At 35.8% G+C, this 12,879-nt stretch overlaps 1 protein-coding gene across 1 annotated transcript in view; it reads left to right on the top strand.

The window, feature by feature from the left end:
- The window catches only part of Mmp16 (matrix metallopeptidase 16), a 252,643-nt gene that overhangs the window by 173,760 nt on the left and 66,004 nt on the right, over window positions 1-12,879 (top strand). The window contains exons 5-6 of the mRNA XM_006983265.4: window positions 9,384-9,545; window positions 11,437-11,648. Coding sequence (XP_006983327.1) covers window positions 9,384-9,545; window positions 11,437-11,648 — 374 coding nt within the window. The remainder of the gene's footprint in view (window positions 1-9,383; window positions 9,546-11,436; window positions 11,649-12,879) is intronic.

Here is a 12,879-nt window from a genome sequence, read left to right as displayed (position 1 = left end):
GCATATATAAATGAATAAACTATAAAGGGGAGAACAAAGATCCTATCATGTTCTTTGGAGTCTGTGACATTCATATTGTCTGGCACACATTATAAAAATCAGTTATGTCTTAGGATAAGTTGCTTATTAATAGTTTGCTAATGCTGTAAATAGTTCCTTGTATATGCTAGGTCATAAGCTTTTAAACTGTGTCACATTGTGGTTGCTGCTTTGAAAATTGTAGTTCATATTAGCAGGATTGCTAATCAGATACTACTTCGTATTTTTCAAGTCATGATATATAAGGTAATGTAAATTAGGTTCTCTGAAGCAGCATTTGTGATTTATTATATGATTATTGTGGTCTGCATAGCCATGAATATTGATCTCCTTTGTACTAGCCACAGAGAGGTGAGTAAGCCTTTATAATGGGCCTCAACAATCAGACTAAGAAGCCCTGGGGAGAGCAGAGCACAAATAGCCTGCACATGAATAAATAAGGTGGCACATTAACTGAGAATGTTCCTAGAAGCTTAACTAAACTCAGTAGAAGAGGAAAAATACAACTCCTACTTCTTTTAATACTCTGCTGCAATTAACCATATCTTTCTTTTTTTAGCAAGAATTTTCTGAAATAAGAGGATACAGAACTAATTCACTACAGACTTCATAACCAAACTATGTCCTAAAGGAATAATAAGTGTACTTTGGCCTTTATTATCCAAATGTTCTCATAGGCTTTCTACTATAGTTGCTTAACATAGACCTTAGTTGCTTTAATTACACTGATTTACTTTACAGTGTCTATTTAACGTAATATGTCATTATTTATTATCTGTATAGGTTTTTAAACCTTTTTACTGATTTTTGGAAGAAGGCTTATGAGGTGTTGATTTGTTTACCTCATATTTTAATGCCAAATGTTTGAATTTGCCTAGTTAGTACATGCTTATAGCAGGTTTGAAACAAGTGTCATCCAGATAGCTCCGAAGTTCTCAGGAAATGTTCTGAAATATTTTTTAAGTGCAAGCCCATATACTGACCCTTTATTCCAGTTAATGCAATACTGGTTCCATTTCTGTAGAAAAAAATTCTTTCTGCAGCCAGACTGGTAGACTTAATGAAAAGAGAAAAACAGCATACCACTGATCCTCCCCCTCCACTTCCACCTCCCCTCCAAATCCCCCCACCGCTCCCTTTCTTGTTGTTTCTGTTACCCTCCTCCTCCTCCTCCTCCTGTTCCTCCTCTTCTTCCTTCTTCTGCTTCTCCTCTTCTTCTCATCTTCCTCAAATTTTCCTCCTCCGCTTCCTCTGCCTCTTTTTCCTCCTCCTCTTCTTCTGCTTCTGTTTCTGCTTCTGCTTGTCCTCTTCTTCTCTTCCTCCTTCCTTCCTCTTCTCCCTTCCTCCCTCCTTTTCTCCTCTTCTTCTTCCTGTTTAGCATGAAATGAATAACCTCTGCCATATTCCTCCTCCATTCCCATAATGTTCTGTATCATTAAGGGCCCTGAATCAGTCAAGCAGACTCCTCTGCACTGAGCTACATACATGATGATGAGCTATCATATTTTGTTGGAGTTTTACCAACAGAATTCACATGATGAAGCTGTAGCTTCCAGTGTCTGAGTTGTATCTAGAAACCCTGGGAAGCTAGGTGACTTTAGATGAGAATTTGAGCATGAGATCTACTTGCTGAGTTGATTGCCTTTGACTGATAAAATATTGAGCCTTTGTTTCCGTGGCTCCCCATGCTGTGTTGACTCAAAGAGAAGGCCACAGTGTGTAAGCCAGGAGAAGAGCCCAGTCCACAACCAATCATGCCAAATTCCTGATCTCAGATGTACCATCTTACATCCTGTGAGAAAGAAGTTTCTAATGTTTAAGTTCTCCAGTTTCTAGCCTTTTGTCATAGTAGAGTAGGCAATTTGAAACACATAGTCAATTTCAATTAAATTTAGTTTTAATTGAATGAAGGAAAGAAATACTATTACTACAAACTTGTAGAGGGAGCTATTATTTACCAGCAGCACTGTCCTTTGAGTAGGTGACATGACAGAGTGGCTTTTTTTTTCCTCCTGGGAATGCAAAGCCTAAAGCCTAGAGAAAATGTGAAATACATATTTCCAGCATACTAAATTCTTGGTCATGATCCTAGTCTGGGTGGGGCATTCAAATTTCTACCACTTGACATAATTTTGGTTAGCTCACATAATCTACTAAAGACTCAGTTTCTGTACTTTTAAATTGTAAGTAGTAAGATCTACTATGTTGGCAAATAGATAAGAAAATACAAATAGAGTATTTGGTACTCTACTTAGAATAAATTATTACTAACTTTAGCACTTCCAATAAAGAAATTAGCTGTGAATGCAGTCATACAAGGTTTAGGATTAAAAAACGTGTTCTGTCACATCCATACTCTGAGCATTGGAAATATTCTATTAATTAAAATGTGGTGATGAGTTTTTTAATTTCAGTTCAATATATTAATTGTAATTCAGTATTTTAAATTTAAATATTTAAAAACTGTAAATCTATTCAGGTTCATTAGTCATTTAATTCCCAGGTAAATATTAAAAACATCAGCTTCTAGCAAAGCCTTTAGAGTAAAGTTGATAAATTCTTTACAAACATGAGAGAAACCCAGAAGCAGAGTAACGGAACTGACTTGGATGTTCAGGGTAGGCTTCACAGAGGAGGGAACTACGATTTGCTTTTAAGGATAAATAACCACAAATGGGCAAATAAGATATACAAAAAGTAAAAAAATGTTCTAAGTTTCAGTATATTTCATAGGATATATACAAAAACATGCCAAATTTATGAAGCCCAAACACCAGGGATATTATGATTTATTAAACTTCACATAGGTGATCAAAATCTGAAAGTATAAGCTATTAAATGAGAAATTTAAACTTTAGGTTAGTGCTTACACTCAAAGGGAATGCCGCACCAAGTTATGGAATAAAAAAGGAAAAGAGATTCACAGGTGCTGGTACTATAGTTTAAGAAAGTTTATAGGTTCTGTGGTGGTGACGCTTTTAATCCCAGCACTCAGGAGTCAAAGGCAGGCGGATCTCTGTGATTTCAAGTCCAGCCTGGTCTTCAGATCAAGTTCCAGGACAGCCAGGGCTATTATACAGAGAAACCCTGTCTCGAAAAACAAAAGAAAAAAAAGAGAAATAAAAAGAAAAAAAAGGGAAGTTTATAGATGTGTATTTTCCACAAATTTGTATGTATGAAGTGCTTTATAATCATTCATTTATATACAGGACATGTCATCAATGGAAAGAACTTATAAAAACACATGAAGTAGTGCAATAACTGAGATAAAATATAGACATAATTATGACAGGGAAATTACAAACAATGCATTATCTCTCATAATATCCAGTTCAGCAATCCATATGGTGTTAGAATACACAAAAGGAAAGAGATTAGAGACGCAATTGAAAGACACACACAAAACTCAAAATCTTGCAAGAGCAGCAAGTGCTATTTCTGAACTAAGAACAGAAAGACTGATTTTTCCTTTGTTGCCTGCTTGTTGATAAGATCAGGCATATTACAATTGAAAAGCCTAAATAACGTGAATGAATGGAATACTGCAGAAGCAGTTATTATTTTCAGCATTAGGAAAGAGGTCTGGTGCATTCTGATTACCCAAACCTCATTATGTGCCAACAACTTTTGTTCCTAGTAGAACTCAAATCACAGGGTGGTGCTGTATTTAACAACTTACCCTTTTAGACTATTGTGAAGCTGCAAGTGACGTTTAATTACATTATTGCCAATCATCAGCAGAATGGTAATTACTTGGAACACTTGGCCAATGCTTCTGATTAAAGCATCATGCTTGTACAACAGGTCATAAGTTCATATCCTAATCCTGCTAACTTTCTTCTAAAACCTTATTTATTCATTTTGTAAGGAATAGTTCTAGCTCTACCCTTGAAAATCATGCTGGTGAAAAACTTAAATAATTTCATGACCTATTCGCACAATAAATTGATTTTGGCCATTATGACCTATTTGCTGTTCTGTGTGGTTTATTTTTGTCTCTTTTTAATTCCTCTTTCAAGCCAAGGAAAAAAGTGACCAGGAGACTCTTTTCCTGTGAGATCTGAAGTGCTTTTAATAATTTAGCTAGGCCACTAGCCAACAGCTTAGTAGATGGCTGGAAGCGTTATTTATCTGCCTAAGTGCAGGACGGTTGGTTCCCATATATTTACTTAGGCACTGGGCTCCTGGTATTTCTTTTGCAACTGAAGGCAACTTGATACACAAGGTGAAAACCACTGAAGTTTGAATATTTTTTGCTCTTAAAGAATAAAAGCAAGACAGTTATGGAAGGCCACTTTGAGCCTTCTGGCTAAGAGGCTATCTGTCTTGCCACATGAAGACACAGAAAGTCCAAAGCCACAAGAACCAGTACTGTTCCGTTCCTGGACTCACATTTAAACAGCTGTTTGCTGTAATATCATCTTTTGGGTTTTCTGCTCTTAGATTGGCTGCCTTGATTTTTGCTACTACTCTGTTTATTTTATCTTAATTTACTCAATAGTTCTGCTCTTGGGGAGCGTTTTCTTTGACTTTCAGCCCACTGATAGAGCATTCAAGCCAAAATCCCTCTAGTTTGCCCTGGTTCAGTATGCATGGAAGCTGGTCTACCACTTCTACGACTTTCCAGTACCACTTATTATTTGGAGAACCAAACTTGTTGTTTTCAGATTTTGTGAAGGTGTTTACAGTTGGAATTGGGTGTTTTCTGTCTAAAAATGATGTGGTTTTTTTTTCTTCAAAGCCTTCCTCTTGAATGTAAATAATTATTGATGGCACAAACAATCCTTAGGAGTCTCTCTAAATTGCATACCTACAGACACACTTCCATACCTCTTCAGGAATGACTCTCCTTCTTTTTGTTTTTTTCTCTGCTTCTCTGACTATAATAACCCCCCAAACATTTTTTTATTCCTTGTCTGCTGTGTGTTATCTGGAAACATAAGCCTTTACTGCTATTCATCGAGGAACAGGAAGTGATATGTACTCTTATTCTACTGTCTAAAGCTTCCTCTGAGCAATGGCCTTCCTGTCCTTTTCTCATAGCATTATTGTTCTCTTCCAGTTCTTTGCAGGATAACTAGAGGTGCATCTGAAAGCATGTTTAGGTGGAATTTATATTTTTATTTTTAATACTCAATTTCAAATTAGCTTTCTACTCACCAGGTATTGTTCTGTTTATTCAAACTCATTGAAATATTAAATATCTGCTTTGGGGCAGCCAATGCCTTCAGAATTATAGAAACTAAGATAAGTGATGCTCATTATCAGTCTTTACTCAAAATGTGCAGAAAAATATGTGAACAGACAGTGACAGTAAAATATAGCTGTCATGGTGTAGGTGGAGGGTTGCACCAGGGCTGTGGTAGTATGAAGGGGACAACAGACCATAAGGCTATCTGACCTGAAAGAAAATCTTCATAGAAAAGGAAAATTTAATCAGTGATGGATAGCAGTTCTGAAGAAATGAGGATCCAACACCTTACAGGCGAAAAAACCTATAGACAGAACAAGCTTTTATTTCTCTAACTTGAAAAAGCTTGTAGAAGGAAAGAAGAGATACTTTTGGAATGGCAGGACAAAGACTTGTGTACCAATACTCTTGGCTATGTCTCCAAGGATATGGGACTTACTGGTAGACAATGGGGAAATGATATAGACTTACATAAAAGCAGATATGAGAAGTTATCATTTCTGCCACCATCCATATTTCTCTCTCTCCATCTCCTCCATTCTTTGTCATTGTCATGGGTCAAGTTCTTCAGTTTTTCTTTAACTTACTTTAATCTGACTATACACTCTATATTTAATTAGAGTCTACTTATTTAAACCTCTCACATCTGTGCACTCCTATGGTGGTTAAAAACATGGGGCACTCTTTACTTCCTATCCTCTGATTGTATAACTTGAGAATCCCCATTTTGCCTCTCTCTCTCTCTCTCTCTCTCTCTCTCTCTCTCTCTCTCTCTCTCTCACACACACACACACACACACATCTATCTATCTATCTATCTATCTATCATCTATCTATCCTCTATCATCTATCAATCATATATCTATCATCTATCAATCATCTATCTATCTATCTATCTATCTATCTATCTATCTACCTACCTACCTATCTGTCTATATCTCTATCTCCCTCCCTCCTTCTCCCCTCTTTCCTCTTTCTTGATTTTTGTACCAGAGAAGTTACAAATAAATCCTTATTAATATTCCCTTGCTAATCAACATTGTCCTTGTGTTCTTTTTGACAACAGAGAATAGAGCTTACTTTGACTATGCTTTCTTTTACATTCTTTAAAACTGTTTTATTCTCCATATTTCTTTGATCACAATGTCTGTTTTCTCCTCCATGTTCCTCTAATTAGAAGTACTAGAATCGTGGTATGTGCCATCCTCTTTTCTTTCTATTTTCATCTCCACATTACTTTCTGCTGTGTGAATGGACCCTGGGGAGACATGAACAAAAAGATACTCATCACAGATAGGGAATCAAAATCAATGACAAACCAAAGCAACAATATCTCCAAAGTCCAGTTTGATGAACCGGTCAGTGATTTGGGGGAAGTTACTTAGGAAAGAGGAAATAACTTAAAAACAGTCACATCAACAAAAGCCCATTCCAGCACAGGTGATGACTCTTGGTAGCTATAAACCAAGAACTCACTGCGTAACTTGCAGGCAACTTTGTCATAGCCTTTTCTAGGCAGCTTGACTGCTCTGACTTTTCCAGGTATCTTGACTGGTCTGAGCATCTTCTAGGTAGTTCTAGTCTAGGTGTCTCTTAGCAATCCTCACTACTATATAAGCTTGGGGAAAGAAAGGGCTAATGAATCTGGTCAGGGATTTCCTGAAGCTATTGAGTTCTTGAATTCCTGAATTTTAATGAAATTGCTTGCAAGGTAGATGCTTCCCCTTGCTTTAGAAGAGTCTGAATCTTCAAGAACTTCCCTCAAAGATGAAATGTTTTATCTTAGAGGTAATTGCTATGCAACAGTTCCCACACTGTCTCTTCTGTCTTGCAGTTGATGCTATAGAGTAATTCCCAGAGTGACTCTATCAAATTGAAATGAGATTGTGCTCTTTGTCTCCCTGGAAACTTTCCGTACCATCTTCTTTAGACTAGCAGCCAACTCATTATTGTTATCTAAAATGCCATGCCTGCTCTAGCTCTGATTTTCTCTTTGACCTCATCATTTCTGTGCTTTGATATTTTCCATGTTATTCATATACTCTATTCTTACCTTGTTTACCTTGTTTCTATCTAGTCTTCTCCACCACAATATAAATGCTGTGAAGTAAATGGTTTTTTATTTGTTTGTTTTCTATTTTGTTCAGTATTTTTGGCCAAAACCTACAAAAGAACGTCAAACACAGGAGATCTAGCTAAGCCATTGTGGGATAAATTAATAGCTTTATGAATGAGGTTGCTTTCACATAGCCACATTGTAAAGTTTGTGAATGCTAATATGGTGGTATGCATGTGGTTTACTTTAGTGATTAAAAGTAAACATTCAGCAGGTGGCCTGAGAGGCATCTGAATGCTTATTGTGCCTTACTGTATGACATTGAAAGTTTTATAAACTATCACCAGCCCTTTTCTGATTTACTAAAATGGAAATAATAATTATAAGTGGCCAAATCACATAAATTTTGCAAAAATTAAATAAGAAAGTAAGGATAAACTGATTGAAACCTCTACAGAAGAGTAAGGTTCTAGTAATGATATATAATATTTTTCCATTACAATTAATACATATTATATTTTTCTTTCTGCCTTAATTTTCATTCTTAGTTAATTTTATAAGAAACGAAGATAAGTTCCTTAAATTTGAAAATGCTTGTGTTCATCTGTTTTTTGTTAAATTTATTTTTCATTATTTTATGTGCATTGGTGTTTTGCCATGGATGTTGGGATCCCCTGGAACTGGAATTACAGACAGTTGTGAGCTGCCATGCGGGTGCTGGGAATTGAACCGGGGTCCTCTGGAAGAGCAGTCAGTGGTCTTAACCACTAAGCCATCTCTCTAGCCCCTGTCATCTCTGTTTTAAAACCCCTTGAAATTTTTACACCAGTCTCTTGTCAATTTTCTTTAGAAAAGTAATGCTGAAAATATGTCAGTGGCTCCTTCATCTTCAGTGTGGCGATGTCACATGAGAATTGGCCTCATGACCCCTTTCATTCCTCTGAGACAGACTACTCCAAATGGAACTAATTTTGGTTGCTTTCCTACTTTGTGTCAAAAAATATATAAATCTCACGGGGGGGGGTCATTAAATTGTATTATATTGTGTAAAATGGTTGGTAAGTGCTTTTCCTGAAAGTAATGTTTATTGAAATTATTTTCATTTGTAGCAAGTCCTCTAAGGAAAGTGGTGCACTTCCTCTCTAATATCTTTAATGATTCCCCCTGGAAATTGAAATCCTTAGAAACTTAAGTCTTACAGGTGTGAATCTGAGCACTTCAGAAATGGAGATAGGAAGTCCACAAGTTGGAAGTTGGCCGAGGCATACATAGTTAGATCTGCTTTTAAACTTAATATAAAAATTTTAAAGAAGGATGAAAATGCAAAGGACCTAGGAAGAAAATGAAAGAAAGAGGTGTAGCAGAAGGTAGAAGAATGATCTGAATATCACCCCAAGACTTCTCTTGAATTTAGACTATGTAGACTATATTATGCAAGTTTACTTAGGTGAGAATTTTCAGTAGGAGAACAAAGCTCCAAAGTAAATGCATTTTCTTCAGATAACCTATGCGTTGACTAGAACTGGTATTTACTAAGCTAGTACTACAACTATAATTACTGTGATACCTAATAAATAGGTATTTTAAGTTACAGTGCTCCTGTATTCTTAGTTAATAAGATGTTAGAACTCACAAAGGAGTCACATGACATGAGTCCAAGTCGCAGCTATGTTTCAGCAGGATCTGCTGGTCTGGAAAAGCAAATCATCTGTGCCTTTTGGGACTCTTATCTGTACAAGTAGAGTTTTTATATTTGCTGTATTTTTTATTATTGCAAAATTTGTGTTAAATGTAGTGGTTATAACAAGAGGTTATGTAGTTTACCTTATGATTGGAAAGATATTTTAACCCCAGTGATACTGGGTTTTGATATTGCTGGTCTTTTAAAACGTTCTTTCTTTTACTCTCTAGGCATCTATCTCACTATCACCCTTTAAAGCAAACATTTGCCAGTAGGAAAGCCAGTGTTAAAATCATATTGACCACTGCAGTAAAGGGGTCCTTTTATTTTTCTTGGTTAATGTTTTGATAACACTGTTTCCTTTTTCAATTCCATGACTTGCAATAATCTTAACCTCTATTCTTCTCCTTTGACAGGAAATGATTTATTCCTTGTAGCAGTTCATGAACTGGGGCATGCTCTAGGACTGGAGCATTCCAATGACCCCACTGCTATCATGGCACCATTTTACCAGTACATGGAAACGGACAACTTCAAGCTCCCTAATGATGATTTACAGGGCATCCAGAAAATATATGGTAGGTTCCAATGTTCCTGTTTTCCTAATTATTTGGAGCAACTAGAAGTCATGCACTTTTTTTTTCCTTTGAGGTAGAGTCAAAGGACAGAGAAAAATGGAAGAAAAATGTTCTGTCCTATGGGCAATATTCTATCATCAGTCAAGTTATATTGGCAATTGTCCCCCAAATCTTAAAATATAAATTACCAGAAAGACTTAATCACTGATAGAGCTTTCTTGTTGAGTTTGGTGGAAACTTACACTCATGAAAATAATGTGCACATTTAAAATTTAGGTAGTAGTATATTAAAATAAATAATAACCTCATAAACATAGGTAAAAGTACAAATAGCGACATAATATAAGAAAACTGTCTCCTCCATTGACAACTGGACTTAGTGTTTAAAATTCCTGTTAATTCTAAGACAAACCACTTTTCAGGGTCAAGAAAATAAGTTACACAATATGAGAACGTATTGACCTCAAAGGCATAACTATTGGGTCAGAATGAAAGTCAACAAGAAAGGCATGAAAGCAAATAAGTGGCTAGGTTTTTATCAACAGATTGCATGGGTTACATTTCCAAGATTTCAAACTATATTTCTAGTTTGGTAGTATTGTTTTACTAATAAGCTTTATTCAGCAAATGCAAGTTAAGAGAAATGTAGAAAAACTATCATGCATATTTACTGTGACCATTACTTTCTCAGTATAACCAGTGACCTTTGTAAAGACATTTATTTCACATATTATTGAGATTTTGATGTCCATTATTTACCTATAGCAGGTATGCTTTGCTAGATCAAGGAAATGAAGCTTTCATTTTTAGAAAGATATGTGTGTGCTATCAGTCTGTCAAGTTTGTATCCAGAAGGTATGATTTGCATTTTAAACAGTGTAATTCATGTGCACTAATTTGTTTTGCATTTATTAGTTTTTCAATTTTAATAGTGAAGTCATAATCATTCTCGTAGGGTTAAAGTAAATTTGAAATTGGATTGGATGTGCTGATACATGTCACAGACACAAATCTAAAGAGCTTGGATATTGAGAGAGAGATCCATTGACTGTGTGTGTCATCATCAATTCCTTATACATGGTTAGCTCGAAGAAGTCTCTTTCTCATGACCTCATGAATTTGTAGTCTAGATTGTAGGGCTGTGAAAGAATATCCATCCCATATCTAAATTTTAAGTGTGAACAACTCTATTTATTAAAGAGAAAGAGCATCAGTCCCATGAGGAATTATGGCTAACATCTGTTGCAAATTACATGAGTAAACTTTGGCTCGACTTGGAAGCCTTTTTTAAGAAATGCTTTACATTAATATTTCACCAGTGTTATGTTAATCAATGGACACTTTAGATTCATTATTTAAGTGAAACACTGAGCTATTTGTCAGGACATTTCATTAAAATAAAATAGTGAAATTGGTAAAGGTTTATAATGGATAGTTGGAGACATATGTTAGAATAACCTTTGATTTGCTAGTGTGTTTATCTTTGGGAAATATTTTCATGGGATCAACACCTGGCAAAGTCCAGTTTCCTCTTGAATGAAGTGCACAGATATGAGTCCAGTATTTATTCTCATACTTCTGTTTTTTCATGAAAAACCTACTTCCAAACAGGTTTTGAGAGCAACTATCCAACAGTGACTGGGTTGAAGCTATAAAATAAAACTCAGTAAAAATTAACAAAGAAGTCATAGTGCTAAGAGCTGAACTCCAGCCTTATTAGGACCGTTGGGAGGGTTGGAGGGTTTGTGTTTTCAGAAAATATTCGATCTTAACGACCTCTTAGCTTGCTTAGTCTGTGCCCTCTGCTGATAAGCACTTGTTCTCTGTAGCATATCTTCCAGCACTATTCCAGTTTTAAGTGAGCCAAGCACTGTCCTCATGTTTTCAAAAGGTCCACCTGACAAGATCCCTCCACCCACAAGACCTCTACCGACAGTGCCCCCTCACCGATCTGTCCCTCCGGCTGACCCAAGGAAAAATGACAGGCCAAAGCCTCCCCGGCCTCCCACTGGCAGACCTTCCTATCCAGGAGCCAAACCCAACATCTGTGATGGGAACTTCAACACTCTAGCTATTCTTCGACGGGAGATGTTTGTTTTTAAGGTAGGAGACCATGATTTATTTTTTAAGAGTAGATAAAGTGTCTAGTGTCGTTTTAGAAAACAAGGTCTCATTCATTCTAACCCTGCCTTCCAGACCCTCTCACAGTTAAGAGGTTCAAAAAAAAAAAAAAAAAAAAAAAGCATCCTAAAAAATACATGCACAAATGGGCGTAGATGTCTAGCAGAAGATTGCTGTGACATTCTATTTTGGGAAAGCACTTATGTCAGCAGGAGCTGAAATGCCTGGAAATGTGAGGTTGAAAAAGTACTGCATGTTATGAAGAGATAAAATAGCAGAATTTAAATCATGAATGGGATCTAATAGCGGTGATTTGCTTGCCAGCTTAGCCACTTCCCAGCATGCTGGTGCTGTGATGTCTTAGTGTACGAATCTTAAAATGTCTCTGTAATTTCAGCTAACAATTGCTACATTGCTTGTTTGTTTCATTGTTAATATTGTTTTTGGGGGTGGGGTGGAATTGTCATTATTTCGTTTGATTTTTTTTTTCATTTTGTCGGTTTTTGGGGGGTCTAATGTTACCCATTTTAGTTAAATCACTATGAGCACATCATTTCCACTTGATAGCACTTGTTTTTCTTTTGCAGACTACTTAATTTATATTTTTAATTGCAAGCTATAAAATTATATTTTACACTAAAAAATGTACTTGGTCAAATTCTTTTATTCTCAGTAACACCAAAGAACAGTTTGTGAAAAGAGAAAATAGGTAGTAAATATGAGCAACGTGAATTTAAATGTCACATGAAAATCTCAGAATTAGCTGGTTAATTAAGTACAACTGTAAGTGCTAATAAAAATTTAAAAAAAAAGAAAAATCAGAATGAAAATAAAAAGAAAATTTTGGAATACAAAGTTGTAAGCATATTATAAGAATATTATCCCAATATTTATAAAGGACTCTAATTTTAAGTATGTTACTAATCTTAGATGCAGGTGGTAAAGAAAAGGTTTACTTTATTTGTGTATTCACACATCTGTATATGTGTCTGCTGTTGCTACTGGTTGATGATTCCCAAAGTTACTCTTCAAAATTCACCATTATTCACAGTAACTCTGTGGTTAAGTCATAGCAACCAATTGGAAAGAAAATGAAAACAAAATATAGTAGTTTGTTTATTCCATATGACCAGGATTTTGTTTTTACTGCCTTTAGATAAATTCCCACATTACAACATGATAGCTTGATAAAATAAAATTTCCATAGTATCAC

This window comes from Peromyscus maniculatus, chromosome 2 (assembly GCF_049852395.1).
Source record: "Peromyscus maniculatus bairdii isolate BWxNUB_F1_BW_parent chromosome 2, HU_Pman_BW_mat_3.1, whole genome shotgun sequence".
Lineage (NCBI taxonomy): Eukaryota > Metazoa > Chordata > Mammalia > Rodentia > Cricetidae > Peromyscus > Peromyscus maniculatus.
Note: the sequence above shows the minus strand (reverse complement) of the source record. Positions and strands in the feature narration are given on the sequence as shown.